General features: G+C 42.1%; 1 protein-coding gene across 4 annotated transcripts in view; it reads left to right on the top strand.

The window, feature by feature from the left end:
* PDE2A (phosphodiesterase 2A) overlaps positions 1-20,083 on the top strand; it is a 661,195-nt gene that overhangs the window by 441,386 nt on the left and 199,726 nt on the right. The window contains exon 1 of one of the 4 annotated variants that reach the window (XM_075198340.1): positions 19,259-19,306. The exons of the other annotated variants lie outside the window; for them this stretch is intronic. Within the exon in view, the coding sequence (XP_075054441.1) occupies positions 19,302-19,306 (5 nt within the window). The 5' untranslated portion in view covers positions 19,259-19,301. Of the gene's footprint in view, positions 1-19,258; positions 19,307-20,083 lie in introns of those variants that run through there. 4 annotated transcript variants of the gene reach the window in all.

Below are 20,083 nucleotides of genomic sequence, written 5' to 3'. Positions count from 1 at the left end.
AACTTAGATGAGTAATGAGTGACCAGGAAACAACTTAGATGGGTAATGAGTGGTCAGGAAACAACTTAGATGGGTAATGAGTGGTCAGGAAACAACTTAGATGGGTAATGAGTGGTCAGGAAACAACTTATATGGGTAATGAGTGGTCAGGAAACAACTTAGATGAGTAATGAGTGACCAGGAAACAACTTAGATGGGTAATGAGTGGTCAGGAAACAACTTAGATGGGTAATGAGTGGTCAGGAAACAACTTAGATGGGTAATGAGTGGTCAGGAAACAACTTAGATGGGTAATGAGTGGTCAGGAAACAACTTAGATGAGTAATGAGTGACCAGGAAACAACTTAGATGGGTAATGAGTAACCAGGAAACAACTTAGATGAGTAATGAGTGACCAGGAAACAACTTAGATGGGTAATGAGTGGTCAGGAAACAACTTAGATGAGTAATGAGTGGTCAGGAAACAACTTAGATGAGTAATGAGTGGTCAGGAAACAACTTAGATGGGTAAAAATCCACCTTTTCTTAAAAGTCCTTCAGTCATTCGCTTAACTACCCACCTTGTAGGCTACCTCTCCCCCTCATCCCTTCTTCCCCCTTCCTCTGTTGTTCCATGTAACTCTATCTCTGTATCACCCTTGTGTCTTCAGTTTGTTTGCCCCTCCCTTTAGATTGTAAGCTCCTTTGAGCAGGGCCCTCTCTCCTCCTGTTTCCACCACTGTTAAATCTGCTCTCCAGCTTCTCAGCCCACCTCATTCTTGGACCTTCTCTCCTCTCGCTTTTCTCTGCACCTCTCAGTGGTGCCCACCCTCCTGGGCTCAGGTTTCCAGCTTGTGAAGTATATCCCTGACCCTTAACCTTTCAGCCTATAGCTGTGCTTGGAGCTTCCTGAGTTATAGTGCTTATTGTTATCTGTACCGTACTGTCTCACCTTGTACTGTCCTATTGTTTGTCTCTGTGCGGCGCTACGGACACTTTGTGGCACCTTATAAATAAAAATGAATAATAATAATAATAATTAGTGAGTGCTCCTTAGATGGGCAAAGGGTGGTCAGAAAGTAAAGTCAGAGAGGTCAGGAAACAATCCAGATGGATATTTAGTGGTCTTGTTTTGTTGTCTGTCTGTGACTGATATTGATTATTGACCTATTTTTATTAATACTAAGCATAACCATCATTTCATTTATTATTAATCTTATTATTACAATTATTATTATTATTCGCCTTACCAATGCTTCTTACACATGGTCACTCTGTAGTGCTTAGTTGTAGAGATGCCATATTAACTAGATCCACATTTAGTATATAGAAACTACGTAACGGTTCCAGCAAGAACATTTGGCCTTAGGAAACATTGAGATTTTGGGGAATATCTTGGGAGAGCCGGGACATAACCAAGCCCTATAAATTATAAATGTAATAGTATTAATTTCCTCTCTATAGGGACGCTGTAACCACGTGGCAGAGATACCAGTGTGTCCCGTGTTTACTGGGCTGGAGTTATTCTACTCTTGGGTGAACCACATGGCAGTAGCACAGTGTCTGTCTTCCTTCACGGTGCCCTGCACATGTAGGCTTAACATCAGTGACTCATGCAGCAGTTGTAGCGGAGTACAGTTAGAGTCATGAAATGAATGGGCCTCAGGTCTTCTTGTAATGAAATGTACAACACGATAATTATCACTTGACTGCATCAGTGATAATTTCTTGATAAATTGCAGCTAAAAGGTTTTTTTGCCATGGTCAGTGCCAATAACAAATGATTCTTATCTCTGCATTATGATAATTAGGCACCATTATCTGCACGTACATCGAGAATAATAATATATTGAAAGAGTATTATCTTCCTTAGATGCGTGCCTCATAGTAACATTACAATTCCTCCCTCTGGTGTCGGCCAGGAAGACCACTTGTCAGTCTTCACCACCTTAATGTGTCCACATCACAGGGACCGTGAGGGAATCTGATCCTTTGTACAAGTGTCGAGCAGTTGGTCTGCAGCGTTCCTGAAGTATCACCGTGTAACAAGTCTCCAGAGGACTTTTGACCCTTAGAAGACAAGCTGTGGAAATTCAGAACCTCAGATCGTTCCTCTGCAGCCTGGAAGTGGTTTAATGAAGTCGGACAAGTGATCAATGTTGGGCACAGGATGCGATGACACATTGTCCAGCGAGGTCTCATCTTTTCCAGTCCCAGAGCAGTGGCTGAGTTCTTCCTGCCACCTGCAGCTCTGCTTGTGAGTCTGCAATGCTTGATGTGTCATGTTGGATCAGGGATCTCGCTTTGTGAGCTCAGGAAGAAGAAGCAGCTGATAGAATGGAACACGACGTGTAAAGGAACTGTGCTGTCAGCTGGGAGCCTCTTACTAACACATTGATCTGTCAGGTCCGCTCTGCTGTAACATGTATTTCTGGGACCACTGCTGAGTTATAATCCCTGGGACGCTGCAGTTGTAAACATCAATATTACATCATTTTTTATTTTGTTAATTTCACAGTTCATTTATTGAGAAATCTAACTTGCCAGTTAAAGCTCCGTTATAGGAACCTACATTTTCTAGGTACATTTTATAATGTTCTTGTCAGTAAAAATGAGTTAGTAGATTTGTTAGAATCAGCCTTCAGGTGAGTCAGTGATTCTGATCACAGCCAATGTATTACGACTTGCACATTAAACAGATCTTCTATATTCACCTTTACCCATGTATGGTGCCCTTCCCCCCCACCGACAGTGTTTTATCAGTGTCTCACAGTGCTGTGTATAATCCACCACTTCTGTGCACAACACAGGATATTGCCGAGTTTAATGCAATCAGGAACACACTTCCCCGGTTCTCTGATCCTCTCCCAATCAATTCCCAACAACACTTTACTTTTACTTCCACTTCAGCTCCTTGCACCAACAGGCAATTCAGGATCTGCTGATAAATGTCTACTTTGTCTGGGACAAGGCAGATCCCCTATCTGTTTTCCAAACGGTCATGTTAGACTCTCCAACTGTTTCATGAGTATGAAATCCCCAGTCTACAAGTTCTTTATACCTGGGAGCTAGATATGTCACATCTGTTACCCACAGGGCTTGTTATTGCTGCTTATTACTCTGGAATAGAGAGTAAACACTGCTGACGGAATCCATTCCTCACCGCTTCCTAAACCTGTTTAGACACATTCCTGCCAAAGTTGGTCAGACTGGTTCATATGAAGCCCATGCAAGTCTCAATGACCTGTATTTGTGTGCAATCAGTAGCCTTTTTTTTTTGCATCAGATTTATTATTGAAGCAATCAGTGTTGGGCTGGCCATAAAGGGCCCACAGGGAAAATCAATGCTTGGGGCCCACATACTGACATTTAGCTCTGCAAATCACTGTGGATGCATGGCCAAATGAAAAATCTATATTTACTTTACATAACACATTTAAATATGCAAATATGTGTTAAAAAAATGAAGAAATGTATTCTTAATACTACCTTAATACTACCTGCAGTTGATGAATATCCGTGACCTCCTGATTCTCAGTCTGTGCTAGATTCAGGATTGTCTGGTCCAGGGCCCCTGATGCAACTCAGTTCCTGCCATCTCGCACTCTCTCTGATCACCGAGTTTTCCAGTTCCTTCCTCAGTTTTCAGTCCTTACCTCCCCTAAATCTCATATCTTCCCCTCTGTCGCCCCTGCTTCCTAGCCTTAATGTCTTGTCACATTGCCTCTTGTTGACTTTTCTGCCCTCTCTCCCTTTATTTCCCCCAACCAAAAGATGTTGCGAAATATATATATATATATATATATATATATATATATATATAGTTCAGGAAGTCCTAATAAGGACAGTTACACACTAGTTTGAGGTTCTAGTGATATCCAAAAAAGTACAGATGGAACAATAATACATTTCAGTGTAACACAGGGGTCTTAAATACAATTTTAAACACTAGCTTGGCAGGAGGTAATCCAGCCTCCTGCCCCTTTACCCAATCCGTACTGATTCATGTAGCCTGCACGTGAACCAGTCTGGAGAATTAACACCTTTTTACATTGAGCTCCAATATGGGTCCCTCAGGAGACGCTGAACCTCCTGGATCTATTTGCTGTTCTGTAAATCCTTCTGGCAGCCACTGCAACTGGCTCCTGCGGGGTGAAGGATCCATGGCTGCACCTGCAGCCCCCGCTGGACCACCGTAAGGTAAGTACATTTCTTTATTCATTATACACACACATTTCATACATTCTGCACATTATTTACACGTAGATGTACTCCCAGCCTAGCACCGGGATGCACACATAGATATGTTACATTTATTAATTACAACAGTTATTATCAGGTTTGCTCTCCCTATTCACTGGGAGTTATGTTATAGTAACACAGTGTACAATGGTAGCTCACCAGGTAGGTAGGCCGTAGGTTGTTCTCGGTCTGTAAGGCACTGTCGTACCTCTCACCAAATTTGATTTAAGCCCCCTCAGAACAGGCAGCTGCCTCAGGCACAGGACGGCTTGGGGGCACCTCCAGCTATGAATACAGTCTGTGTTTGTTTTTCCTCCTTTTCAGTACCAGCAACGTTCAATGTAGAGATGGAACTAGACCACCATCAGTACAGATTCCTGGCTTACTCTGTTCTTCTGTTTGTTAAGGACATGAGATCACCCAGAACGTACAGTTAATGTACCACAGCATTGCAATCCAGCGAACACGTCACTATGCCTTGTGTATGTGTGATGGACTAGAGGAATATTCACAATTTATCTCTAAACACTTCGTCCCACCAATACCAGGGGCTTAGGGGGCAATATAACTTCTTTCAAGCAACATTCCCTCAAAAACGAGGTCAGTAAAAGAAGATACAAGATGCGAGTGCTCCTCACCTGTCTTGTGGTTCAGTTCTGTTGTAGAATATGGAGATATCACTGAGTGAAGGGACATATTTTGGATGAAATGGAATTTCAATAGGAGAAACAAATGTAACAACTCCGCTGTTTGGGCCGTGTACAAACCTCTTTTCTCAGTTATATATTGCTACAATGTTAAGCACATTAACACAAGAATGAATCTTCCCAGTTTTGTGAAATAATAATACAGTAAATCATTTCTAAGCTGTTAGTGTTCGGCTATTAGATCCATCGCCCATATTTCTGGATTTTTATGAGCCGATTGATGCCAGTAGCTGGCGACAATATCCGAAGAATGTTAGAGTGTTCTGCTGATGTAGTCTTATCACTACAACAAAACCTCTCACTCATGTACTGGAACTGGAAAGGGATTTCTGCATCTCATGCAGGAGCTAAGAGAATATTAAGTAAGTGGCGGAATACAGTCTGCCAGGCTTGAAAGCATTACCTCAGACATATTCTCCAGTCCAAAAATAAAAATGGAATTATCGCACAATGCCATGTGTTATCTCACGTTCACAATGTGTCGTTAGGATCTCAATGATTAAATTGTGTTTAATCCTGGTAAAATGACGGAACATTCTGTTATTATGGTTGAAAAGTTTAACATTTCTTAACCCTCCCCCTTCTTGTTCCAAATGTCCTGTCATTTGTCAATGTAATACGGTTATTTTAAGTGATCTGGGTAAAGTTGGATGATGACAGCCGGATGGTAAATGTCAAAGATTTCATGAAAGTTTATTGAGCTGATTTAAGCGTATAAACATTTTGGAAAACTGGTGATGTAACCCATAGCAGCAAACAGTCCATGGGGTAAATGTATCAAGCTGCGAGATTCCAGCGGGTTTGAAAAGTGGAGATGTTGCCTATAGCAACCAATGAGCTTATAGCTATCATTTATCTATTACATTCTACAAAATGATAGCTAGAATCTGATTAGTTGCTATAGGCAACATCTCCACTTTTCATACCTGTTGAAAACTCGCAGCTTGATACATTTACCCCTAGGTGTCATTTTTCTGATACACTTTTGAAAATGAAAGCAACAACGCTATCTGTTTGTGAATGTTCCTCATTCTGAGCAGGACCCTTCTATCTCTTTGAATACAAAAAAGTGGCTCCATTATATTTACAGTTTTCTATTGGGAGTGGCACAGTATCGGGTGACCCCCAAGTTGTATGACCCCCAATTTCTTTTTACAGCCCCTGTCCAGGATGTGTCATTGCGGTCAGACCTTCACAGAATCCTCGTACTGGTCCTGGGTTTAGACAGGAGAATATCTGTGTATTACATTAATCATATCCTCTGCGTTCGGCTAACGACCGCCGCCTCTCTTCCCCCCTGGTTACCTCCTCCCATGCTCGCATCCAAGACTTTTCCCGCGCTGCCCCCTCCACTGGAACCAGCTCCCCCGCTCCATCAGAACTTCCCCCAACTTGTCTAGCTTCAAACAGGCCTTAAAAACCCACCTCTTCCTTAAAGCCCTCCAGTCCCCCACCTAACTGACCTCCTCCCAGTCTCCCCCTACCCCCCTCCTACTCCTGCCCTCCCTCCTGTCCCCCTCTTACCTCCCTCCTTTTCTTTCCCCCCCTCTCTGTCTCTGCCTCTGTTCTCCCCATTGCCTCCTTCTACCATTGCGTCTCTGTCCGTCCTACCCTCCCCTTAGATTGTACGCTCCCTCAAGCAGAGCCTCCTCTCCTTCTGTTCTCCACCACCTTAACTCTGCTCTCCAGCTCCTTGTTCTTCCGTGAGGTCCTCCTGCCCTTCTACCCCTCTCTCTACCCCACTGGGGGCTCTTACCTCTCATCTAGCTGTACATTGAGCTTCTGCGTTACTGTGCTTTTTGTTAACTGTACTGTACTGTCTCACAATGTATCGTGTTTCTGTCTGATCCTGTACGGCGCTACGGATACCTAGTGGCGCCCTATAAATAAAAATTAATAATAATAATAATAATATTATTGAGGTCTGTTTTTTGTACGGATTGTGGTCTACATTATATGCTGTTAGAGTGAGCTCTGCTTTACAAAGCATATATAGCCTGCTCATTTCCCATGATCCCACCACGTTGAGGTTCATAGGTATCAAAATAGTCCTGAAGGGGGGGGGATTTTGTGAAGATAATATCGAGAGAGGAATGCAAATGGATCTATGAACTGCATACCCTCTCCCCACGTTGGCTTAATCTTGATTTTAACCTAGGGGTCTTTCTTGACAAGAACTGATAGCATTGGATATAAGTTGACTTAACTGTTGTGGAAGGCACAAGGACAATGATCTGTGGAATATGATGGATGGATTTTGAACAGGTTTATGTATTCTACGGTATGCTGAGTATCACTTTGCATATATATGTCTATAAGTTTATTTCAACTATACAACACTCTTTGTCCCTCAATTTTGTCTGGTTGATTAAAATGCTATGTAATGATTATGGATTTTTATTAAGTGATAAGTCGTTACAATTTTGAGGAAAGATGTACACTTTATATTCTGGTTTATCCCATTGGACTATGGACCTGTCAGTCATTCGGATTTCATTTTATTGGTAGCTTGAATTAAGGTCCTACCTCCATTATTTCTAGAGCATTGCAGATTAAATACAAACCATTTACATTCCCTGAGGAAGCCTGGCGTGTGAGCGGGTGAAATGCGTTGGGTCTATATACATAGACTTTACAGACTGATATATATATATATATATATATATATATATATATATATATATATATATATATATCTTTGGAAGTACGGAGTTTGAAAGTTTACACTATACAAACTTAAAAGACCTATGACGGAATACTACGCATACGCATAACAGTCCGGAAGTGGTCGCGACCGAAGGAGTTTGTAAAGGAGAATACAGCCGGCCGGCGTTTCTCCATCTACAACGACGGAAGTGGAAGTTACTGTTACTGTTTTTGGAGTGGTTTACCGGGCATTACAAATACCTAAGTTACCCCTTTAAATTTCTTCCTGACGTCACATTCCTGGAACTGTTTATTGACCTTTTGGTCTATAGGATGGATGCATAGGGTCATCGGTATACTGCATGTAGAAGGCTCTGATGTTTGTTCTTTAGTGAACTTTTTTAGTCTACCAGCTAAACATTTTTTTTCTATCTGGATTTTACGGTTTCATCTCATTCATCAGAATTTACTTTCTTTTAGAAGTTTTTTTGGGTATTCTGAAATTTTTGATGCCTTAGACTAACTCTTTGTGTCTTTCTGTGTTTTGTGTTGTTTCATATTCTTTTTAAATACTAAGAAATATGTGGAATCACTATGATCCAATAGCTCTATTTTTGCAAGATTGTTGCTTCTAAATATTGAGAACCCTATCACTACTTTGCCTTTGTCTCAGCACTTATTCTAGCACCAGGGAGTTTATTTTTGTATAAATTTGATCATTTCTTTTTGTGTATTTTGTCTTGTTTCTGCAGATTTTTAATAATATGAATTTCATCACAAAGCACATTAATGTGCCTCTGGTTTTCACTTCGTAATGCAAAACACGCCTACATACGTGAGGGTCATAGAGGTCACTTGTAACTAGTTACTAATCTTGTTACTTGGTACTAATCTTCAGCACTAGTTAGCTATTGCCCCGAGCCAGCACTTGTGTCTGGTGTGACTTTGTGTTATGTAGCTGTTACAGGCTAGGTCTGCATGTGTTTATACCACAAAAAGACCTTTAATAATTTTCGTTCTGCGAGAACCCACACAGGACTTTGAAGCTGTCCTTTCTTAGACACTAATAAGGCAAAACTGTCTTGTCAGGCTTTTGAAAGAGAAAACACAAAGTGTGCGAGGTAAATAGAGAACAGGTCACAGTACCGCTTAATGTCTATTTATTTCTCACAGAAGGAGAACAGACGACGGTTATTAGCACTATGTCTTCTTAGCCGGGACCATAGGTGACATGGCTATTTTAATTGGCTTTCTAAGTTTCTTCAGAAGTGCAGCTGTGTAATCAGGCCAGAGTTTTGGCTGCGGGTAAATATTGCCCAGTAATGAAACATGCTCTTCTAGACCAGTAGTCACTGTAATGATCAGCAGAAATGAGAGGGAACGTAATCCCGGAGCAGGAGTCATTAAGATTGTATCCAGGGAAATCTTATTACTTGATATTCTGCTCAATCCTGTGGGCCGCTGCATGGAGAGGGGCTTTTTACCTTTTACAGAATATATAATCCTACAATATGCATCCCGGTAATAGGGGAGAGTTGTGACTAGCCTTTGCTATAGATATGGATTCAAAAGCTTCTACTCTAAATAAAAGACTTAATGTTTCAATATCTCTTAAATTCTTCCTTGTGCAGAAAATCGTTTGTATTGAGATAATATGATGTGTGAGCTTTCTAGAAAATAAGGGGTCTATTTATTAATGGGTGAGGAACTTGCAAAGAGAGTTTGAGGGTGTTAAGTGACATCCCATGGGCAGGACTAATGGCACACACCAGCGTGCAAGCCAAAAGAAAGTCTTATTACTAACGACCATTGTAAACTGATGGAAAGAGAGAGTAAGCCAGAGAATTATCAAACAATCCAGGGGTCAAGGGTTAAAATGGGCAACGATATAACTGAGAGCCAAATCAAAGGCGCAATACAAGTCGTAGTCATAAATAAACACGGACAGAACACAGACAAATAAAAGTAAGAGTCACAACAACAGAAAGATAGACAGAATGACGGAGAAGAACATAACACCAAAACTGTTACTGGAGAACTGGGTTCCCGGTAACAGCATGGACATGTACCTATGGCTCAGGCCTGTCCTCAGATGTTCAGATGACCACAGGACTTGGTATCGCATGGAAAATGATGGTACTTCCACCGGGCAAACAGAAGGTGACAGAACCATGGCAGGAAACCAAGGGAGGCCAGCAGCGACAACAGGACAAGATTGACATGAAACAGGAACACAGGGTAGAAGATGCAGATTGTAATAAGTACAACAGACACAAGGCGACAGACCAGGACAGGAGCTTATGACAGGACTGAGAAAAGTATCAGAACCGAGAATAGGACCAGAACTGAGAACAGGACCAAGATCAGAACTGAGAACAGGACCAAGGTCAGAACTGAGAACAGGGCCAAGATCAGAACTGAGAAAAGGACCAGAACTGAGAAAAGGACCGAAGTCAGAAATGAGAATAGGACCAGAACTGAGGACAGGACGAAGGTCAGAACTGAGAACAGGACCAAGGTCAGAATGGAGAACAGGACCAGAACTGAGAATGTGACCAGAACCGAGAACAGGGTTAGAACTTAGGACAGGGCTAGGAGAACAAGTGAGAACAGGACCAGAACTGAGAACAGGACCAAGGTCAGAACTGAGAACAGGACCAAGGTCAAAATGGAGAACAGGACCAGAACTGAGAATAGGACCAGAACTGAGACCATGACTAGAACCGAGAACAGGATTAGAACTTAGAACAAGGATAGGAGAACAACTGAGAACAGGACCAGAACTTAGAACAGGACCAAGATCAGAACTGAGAACAGGACCAAGATCAGAACTGAGAACAGGACTAAGGTCAGAATTGAGAACAGGACCAGAACTGAGAACAGGACCAAGGTCAAAACTGAGAACTGGACCAGAACTGAGAACGTGACCAGAACCAAGAACAGGATTAAAACTTAGAACAGGGCTAGGAGAACAACTGAGAACAGGACCTGAACTGAGAACAGGACCAAGATCAGAACTGAGAACAGGATCAAGATCAGAACTGAGAACAGGACCAGAACTGAGAACAGGACGAAGACCAGAACTGAGAACAGGAATAAGGTCAGAATTGAGAACAGGACCAGAACTGAGAACAGGACTAGAGCAATAACTTTAAACAGGACCAGAACTGAGAACACGACCATGGTCAGAACTATGAGCAGGAACAGAAGCCAATACATATGTAGGGCTAGACAGAGGAACAAGCCAACACATGGACCATCAGTCTCCAGTCTTGGCTTAGAGCAGACCATATATAGGCCTGTAGATTACTGGGTATTTACTACAGCTTGACATATTCGGGTGGAAAAGTAGGAGAGTAAACACAATAGAAAAGAGGGAGAAATACCACGCACCTACCCCAATAGCCCAGAGGCCATGAGCAGGCACCGAAGAACAGAGGTCCTGGGTTCAAAACTCCATCAGGACCTTACAGTTACCCTACGGTGGGACCTCTTGTTCATGGCTGTAATCACTACCACTTTCTCTTCTCTGTTGTTCTTTGTCATAGCTGGAACAAAAATATAATACTGATTTTTTTTACACTGCTTCTTTTAGGGGAAACTGAGGAAATATGTTATGAGTGTGTTATAATACACTGATTAACATCACCTACATACAATGGATGCAGTCGTTGTGTGAGCTGATCTCATATGGGCCCACTCCACAGTCTATAACATACAGAATGTAACTTAGCCAAGTTAATATGTCATTTCTTGTTATTTTTCCCAAAGTTTATGTGGTTGATTTGAAATCAGTGAATTACTAACAGTATGTTTCAGTTGATTTGCACAATGAGTGATGGTGGGATACAGTAAAAATTCTACAGAGGAAAATGTTTTGGCCACTGGTCCTGGATGGAGTCTTGGAACATATTTATTTGACAAGGTGGCGTTTTACACAGAACATTAACACGTCATATTACTGCACAGTGCAAGTAATACAGGAAATTATATAGGAGTTTCTCTAGTAGGGAATTATATAAATCATCCGACTTCTTCTGTTTACGCTGGGGCTCTTTCTGTTAATACTGAATCCACAGAAGACGCGTTCACGTTACACAGATGCCCCTAACGTACTTTACAGTTTCTATTATAACATTTGCTTATGGTTATTTATAGTCTAAATGCACCTGATTAATAGTAATAAAAAGATAATGCATTCACATATAAAAACCTCCATTAAAAGCTATATTTTCTGTAACAAGGAGAGTAAGTAGCAAACACTTCCCGGCTATACACAGGTCGTCCATCAATGCGCAATGCTGCTGGGGCGTCAGTAGTGCGGAGGAGGCAATTGCAGCGACTGACATTTCTAAGAACAGAGCTTATCTAACTTCAGCTTTTTACCTTTTACAGAATATATAATCCTACAATATGCATAGCCAGTAATAGGGGAGAGTTGTGACTAACCAGTTGCTATAGAGATGGATTTAAAAGCTTCTACTCTAAATAATAGATTTAATGTTTAAATATTTCTTACATTTTTCCTTGTGTAGAAAATTGCTGATCCAAAATAAAGGTGTGATAAGGTCATATGATGCGTGGGCTTTCTGGAATATTAGGGGTCTATTTGTCAATGAGTGAAGAACTTACAAAGAGAGTTTGAGGGCATTAAGGGAGTAACTAGTACCCTCTTATATTCTGTAGTTCTAGTACTTTAACAAGTGTCAGCAATGAGATTTTGTGGGTGTCTAGTGTCAGTGATGTTCAATAGGCGGCCCCCCTGAGCCTTCCCTGTGGCCCCCAGGTACTTCCTGTTTCTCTGTAAGATTTGTTTGTTTTAGGCTGTAAAATGCTTGTTGATATGTTTTCAGATTGGTGTTTTTTTCTTAGATTAAATGTATCACTTTAACTTTTCACTGAGATTAAGGGTGTTGTGCGGCCCTTATGTGGCTTAGAGGGTCGTCCGTGTGGTCCCTGAAGTGTATCAGGTTGCCCAACACTGGTCTAATCTAATGTGATTAGATGATTGTTCACTGTAATAAATTTACTTTGGGCATTACAAGAATAAATAATTATCTTACAAAATTAATTTCACCAGGATGTGGAAACTGATCCCTCACCCTGACAATTGGGACAGTGCGTTATATAGCATTCCTGTCTAACAGATAATACCAATATCATATCTATCGGGTATTGTTAGATTTCCAGTAACCTCCAACACTAGTAAGAATATTAACACTATCTGTCTACACTCCTTTTACACCATCGTCTATACGATTCTTGGAGACTATGTAATGCGGATGCTAAGGATTATACGCACTTCTCATCAATTATACACACGTATAGATATGTTACACATTTTGCATTCACTCTCTCATCATGTGACACAAACTGACATTATCCCCCTCTCCTGGACAGACTACTCGGTCGTATCTCTCGTTTTAGACCTCCTTAAACCGCCTCCCCAGCGCAGCAGATGGCGTCTAGATGATTTGTTTTTACTTAATAGATCTATTTGTCTTGACATTATGACCTCTATTAATTACTACTTTCTAGATAACGCAACCCCTGACGTTACCCCAGGAATTGTTTGGGAGGCACACAAGGCTACCATACAAGGTTAATTGATTAGTCAATCTGCAGCTGTTAGAAAGAAAGCGGCTGTGGAAATATCATCCCTGGAACTTAGACTAGCTTCACTTCTTACGCAGCATCAAACTCATCACGACCTGGTCCTACTTCCCAAGATTTGCTGAGGTCCTCGACCCTCATCTGACAAAATTCTTCAACGAGGTGCTCAAGGGGGCCTCCTTTGACCCCGCCACTACTAGGGCCAATATAATTATTATTCCTAAGCCGGGAAAAGACCATTTTTTCTGTACTAGCTACAGGCCCATCTCGTTACTAAATGTTGACCTGAAAATATTCGCAAAGATTTTGGCCTCCAGGTTGAACCCACTCCTCCCAGCCCTCGTCCATCCTGACCTGGTGGGTTTCATCCCAGGGCGTTAAGCCCATGATAACACCAGAAGGATTATTGATTTAATACGTACAATAAACCATGATAAACTGCCTTCCCTCATCATGGTGCTCGACGCTGAAAAAGTGTTCAACCGTATCTCTTGGTCATTTTTGGAGAGTGTGCTTCGAGCGATGGGATTCACTGATAGATTTTTGACAGGTATTTTAGTCCTCTACCGATCCCCGTCAGCTATTGTCTCCGCTAATGGCCTGACGATGCCCTTTCCGATCACGAATGGCACTCGTCAGGCATGCCCCCTCTCTCCACTTATATTTGCTCTTGTTATTGAGCCACTGGCCTCTAGGATTCGAAACAATCACGAGATATCGGGCATACAGGTGGGCCCCTCTATTCATAAGATTGCTCTGTATGCGAACAATGTTTTACTGTCTATTACTAACCCCAAAACGTCGGTGCCTCCCCTTTTAGATGAACTAGACTTATATGGCTATTTTTTGGGCTATAAGATCAATCCAGACAAGACAGAGGTTCTGGACTTTAACGTGCCGCCTACAGATAAGCTGTTACTAGAGCGCTCCTTTTCCTTTCCAACGGGGTCTCCACAAAATTAAATATTTGGGTGTTTTTATTACAAAGCACTATCAACATCTTTTTCAAGTCAATTTTCTTCACCTACTCGATCAAGTAAAAACAGACCTCACATAGTGGTCGCAGCTTTCTATCTCCTGGATAGGTTGCATTAAGGCCGTCAAAATGAATATCCTTCTCGCGCTGCTTTACTTCCTGCAGACTCTTCCCATTTGTATCCCACTATATGTTTTTAAATTCCTGCAATTCCACGTCTCTAGATTCGTCTGGTCGGGTAGATGGCCCCGAGTCCGACTTAAGACCCTTCAGGGTTCCCCGCGGGGGGGAGGTTTGGGGATTCCTAACTTTTGAAGATATTACTTTTCCGCCCAACTCGCTCAGTGTGTCCTGTGGTCTGGTCCGATAGAAACCAGAGTTTGATCTAAAATAGAGGCCAAGGGTTTGGGATTGCTCTCTTTATCTTCTCTCTTATGGCTCCCAAGATCTCGTCGCCCCAATCGCTTGTTACTTCATCCAGTAGTTCCACATTCTCTATCCATCTGGGACTCTTCCTCCCAGAAATTTGCCTTGTCACCCCATCCCTCCCCGGTTGCTGGCGAGGGTGCTCCCATGAAGGCACTTTCCTCTACATATGGTGGTCGTGCCCGAAACCGTCAGGCTTCTGGGTTGAGATTAGAGGCTTGATCAATTCAATTCTTCAGGTGGACATTCCCCTGGAACTTAAGTTTTTTCTTCTCCCATTGGGGGCTCCCTCGGCATCCCGACATCAGAATAAATTGATCAGGCACATTATCTTGGCAGAGACCTGCCAAATAGCGGCAGACTGGCGTACGCAATCCCCTCCCTCCATGCAGTCCATAATTAACAGAGTCTGGCAGACTCAACGGATGGAGTATATGACCAGTATTATTTGGAACTGCTCGAGAGCCTTCACCAAGGTTTGGGACCCGTGGTTATCCTTCTTTCAGGCGTGCCCACCCTTTACATAACCCAGCTCTAAAATTTCATTTCCAATTAGGACTTTGTTCTTCCTTTTCATTGGATCTAGTCACTTCTTACCCTCCTTCCTTTTCTCCCTCTTCTCATGCTTATTTTCTCTACTGTACAATCTCTTTTCTCCTTTCCTCCTTATACAAAAAATTTTGGGTTACTCGTTATTTCTAAATTTGAGTGATCGGTTGACTTAGCGTTACACATGTTTTACGCTGCTCGTAGACTCTGTTACTTGTTGACTTTTTTTGCTAAGTGTTCGCACTCTGTCAATCGTTCTCTTATGTTATTTTGACCTTGCAAAAATAAAACTTTTCTTTAAAAAAAAAAAAAAAAAAAGAATATTAACACTATCGTCCTGTACAGCTCCTCGTCATAAGCTTCTGTCCAGTCATTTAGGCTTACCACACTCACGGTGTGTGGTCAGCAGGCTGTCACCCCAAAATGACCCGATGCCCCCAAAAAATCATATGGCAAGAATTTACCTCTATTGGTTTGTGCATATTGCCATCTTCTGATTGCACTAACAGCAAATTTGCCCACTCTACCAAAATGTCAGTGAGACACCCAAATTGTGGGTAGGTCTCCAAGACTCCCGGGTGAGCAGGCAGGTCTCCCACATCCTGCCCATCGGTAGCCAAAATTACACAATTCACGGTGAATCGCGTCATTTCAGCCCCACAACAAAAGGATGATTTAATCGCCCACTCCCTTCCACCCTCCCACAACACCCTCTCCCGGGGATCTCCCGAATGCCAACAACTCAAAGTTGGCAATTATGACTAACAGGCTCCAGTGAAGGGGAAAAAGATCACCAGGTACTCCATCACCAGGTAGTACATCACCAGATACACCACCACCAAGTAGTCCATCGCCAAGTACTTCTTTACCAGGTAGTCCATCGCCAAGTACTCCACTGCCAGGTACTCCATCACCAGATACTCCACCGCCAGGTGGTCTATCATCAGATACTCCACCACCAGGTATTCCATTGCCAAGTACTCCATCACCAGGTAGTCCATCGCCAAGTACTCCACTGCCAGGTAGTCCATCACCAGATACTCCACCGCCAGGTAGTCCATCGCCAGGTAGTCCACCACCAGGTAGTCCATCACCAGATCCTCCACCATCAGGTAGTCCATCACCAGATCCCCCACCACCATGTACTCCACTGCCAGGTAGGACTTTAAAAGGAGTATTACTGCAATCTCTAACTGGACGAATGGTTTCCCCCTATGTTTGTCCCCTTGGGTTTGGAGATCCTTTGATTCCACCACATACTCTCGATGCCTCCCCAGGGTGGTACCATCAATCACCTCAACTACATAGCAGGTCTGTTCTCCTCAATACAGGCGGTTTATTTGCATATTGCCGTTAAGGAGTAACTTAAAGATCTCCTGAACTCTTCCAATTATGGGAATCTATAAAACAGTATTGCACAGAAGAAAAGTTATATCTGATTGCCTGAAGAGCTTGCACTCTAACTGAACCAGGTAGTTCTCATAGCACATTTCTGTGCTATGTGTCTTATGTTTCAGTCACCATTTGTAATATATTTCAAAACATGACAGCAGCTGTGACATATTCATATTTATATGGTAATATAACTCCTGTCTTCATGTTGCTTTTATAGCTCAGAATAAGATCAATATACAGAGTGATTTAATGAGAAATCAGCGAGTAAAATGTTCAGTCTCCACAACGTGGCTCAGCCAGGTCTTATTTCCTTTAGAATCACTGATCATTTTCTGCAGTTTTCTTAGCCAGTTACACAAATTGCAGCATTTGTCTCTATTACCAGCTTTGAGTATTTTCAGTGAATCATTTACATAGACAATAGTAATGGTATTAAATCAAAAACTAAATTGTATTTCAGACTTACTGGCCCTTTATGGTGTAATATTGAGTGGGATGACAAATACAAATAAAACATACTCTGAGTTTCTCCTGCAGAAGAAACATCATTATCATATTAAGCTGCTGGATTTATTTATCTGTTTTATTGTCTAATGAAATAATTCTGCTTTCCATATTACTGCAGGAACTAAAGAAGATTGCACAGTTTAGTAATCTCCTAATAAGCAGGAAATAGGATAATCCTCTAATACTCTGCTCTTTATTATTATGTATTAGAAGAAGACTGGACTTGGACTTAATAATGCAGTTTCCATCTTATGCCCACAAAGGTTAACGTTGATTTAAGGATACTTCAGAAAGGGGTATATGTGCGTGGTGGGAAGTACTGGTTGGGAAGTTGAAGATAAATACGTACCCCTGTTGCTATTAATATCCAACCTCTTTATAAGATACTAGCAGGGTCACCCGGCGTTGCGAGGGTCCAATTTGTAATGTGTAGCAGTTTTTCTATATATTAGCAAATTATTAGTAAAATAGACCAAAAATGCTATTTACAAAATAAGATCTGTTGCTTTGTCGCGGTGCCGTTATGTTGTGTTGTTGTGAGGTTTCCTTCCAGCAGTCAAACAATTGTTTACTACCAAAAAATTATGTTTTCATAATTCGTCGCATTGTCGCTGTGTATGAAGGCAGCAATTCATCGTCAAGCACAAAGGGCCCTATGATTTCAGGGGTAGAATGTGGAGGGGAAGTGACGTATGTGTGTAGTCACTGTACAGTGAGGGTGTGCCAAACTCGGGCGCACACAGATTTGGGCATCTCTCAAGTACGTGATTTTATGACGTATCACTTGTACCAGCTACAGGTCAGGTGTAAGTGCTGATTACTAGTGATGACGGCTGTGTATACAGCTAGAACATGTGTTGTAACAATCAGGAGCAACTGTAACAATGTATTTTATATACAGCAGATATTAATAACACCCTTATAAGTGTATTTTGGGGGGGGGGAGTTACTGTTTTGTCAGTAATACCTTTATTATTAACAGGCGACATTAGTATTTTGTTCTGTGCGTTCTGATGGGGCCTTTATATCCCACATATGTATTGGACGTATCCTGCAGCGTATTGTCTGTTAAGCAGAGCGGACCTGATGTAACTTCAGATCCAATCCATGTTGAATGTGGACATACGTGACGCCGATTTACACACGTTTTTCAAAAACTGCATAACATTAGTGTGCGTGTCTTAATGAATCAGCCTATGATGTGTTTGGGGTGTCATGGTCATCTGTATTTCTTGATCTGATTCGGGACTCTTGGGCGTAGCTGAAGCAGGACTGAAACGGAACCTGGACGCCTTGAGAATCTCTCTGCTCACCTAGAGTCCTCAGAGTAGCACAAGCAGTAGAGGAGTCTTAGGACCGGAGTCTATGTCTGAGTACTGAATAACTGACTGGAACTGTTTGTGGGAACACAATCCCAGCTCCTGTAACCAGGCACAGGGGACTGGAACCCACCAATAAGAACTCAGATAGGAAACACACGGAAATTCAGAACAGAACGAGCTGGAACTGGAGAGAGGAACTCAGAACCGTGAGACGGAATGGCGAACTCAGGACTGCGCAGCAACCACACATCTGGAACCCACATTCAGATACACAGAACTGGAAATAAGCCCTAGAGACTCAGAAACAGCTGTAGCAACAGAACAGGTGATACCGGTAAAGCCACTGGTACTGCAGAATAGATACTGGATGGTGCAAAGTTCTTACTGAGGTGAGCACTCTGCTGAACCCAGAAAATTGCAGAAAGATGAGTAGCTTAGAAGTGCAGAGTACTTGCAGAAAGATGAACTCTGGGTAATGCAGAATACTTGAAGGAAGATGTGCCCTTGGAAATGCAGGTAATTGAAAAGAGATGTACACTTTAAAATGCAGGATACTTGTAAAGTGAAGTTCAGTTGGTAATGCAGGATGTGCACAGAAGATGATCACTTTGTAAACGCAGTGTAATCAGGAACAGACCTGGAACATTCCTGGAACCTGGAGCCAATAACTATCCTCAGGAGAGAAGTGTGTTGTTCCGACAATGAACAGATCTCAGCAGCAGGTTTAAATAGGGTGTACCAAGTGACTATTGGCTGCACAGTTCATGTGATCACAGCTGCTGAATCTGGTTGGTCTGGAATGATCACCTGACTGCATCCAAGATGGCCGCACCCATACAGTAGAACAAACATATGTGTGTTTACAAACAAAGAAGTGATGGACAGGAATACTGCAGGTGACCAGGAGGGTCTCGGGTAGCCATGATATGACAGCGGCGGATGTGGTAAGTGCAGCTAATACCCTGATGTGCGCCATGGGGTGCTTGTTTAGATTTATGACCTCTCCATTGTAATAAAGCTGAACAGAAGCAGCTCCACCATATTGCATTGGTCTGTGAATTGCATCTTATTAAGTCTAGGATATAAGCGCTCACAAGCATGGTCCTGTCCTGTCCGCTCACACCTTACTTACCTATCCCAATACAGATTGTATGGTGATGGGAATGGGCGGTGGATGATATGAAGGTCAGTGAGTAGTGGTGTCACCGGTGGGATACCTGTCTATATAAGTAGAGGTAATAGTAGCAATAATGTATTCATAATATAACAATTCAGAGGACTAGTAAAATGGAGCATATTCTGCAATAACAATCCTCCAGCACAGACCTGAGGAGCTGAACATGAACAGCATAGAGGAGAGAGGGAGACAGAGGATGTCCAGGGTACACACTGTGACAACTGACAGACCTTGTATACAGTGCTAGATACACGGGACAGGCTCCCAGCAGCTGTACAGTAAAAGGATTCAGCAATATACGGGGCACGGGGATAGTGATAAGATATAGATAGAATATAATAATAATAAAAAAAAATCTCTTTTCCTAAAATATAATAATAAAAATCAAACAATAACGGGGCAGACTACACAAACATGCAGCTTTTATTATGCCATAAAATTTTATGTTTCTGTGTAATTAAACCATCTTTTGCCTAAAATATTTACTTAAATATTTAACAATCCACATGTAGGTTGGCGCCAACTTAGACTCATTTCATTCCCC

This window comes from Mixophyes fleayi, chromosome 2, assembly GCF_038048845.1.
Source record: "Mixophyes fleayi isolate aMixFle1 chromosome 2, aMixFle1.hap1, whole genome shotgun sequence".
NCBI lineage: Eukaryota > Metazoa > Chordata > Amphibia > Anura > Limnodynastidae > Mixophyes > Mixophyes fleayi.
The sequence above is the reverse complement of the archived record's forward strand: the minus strand, read 5'-3'. Positions and strand labels throughout refer to the sequence as shown.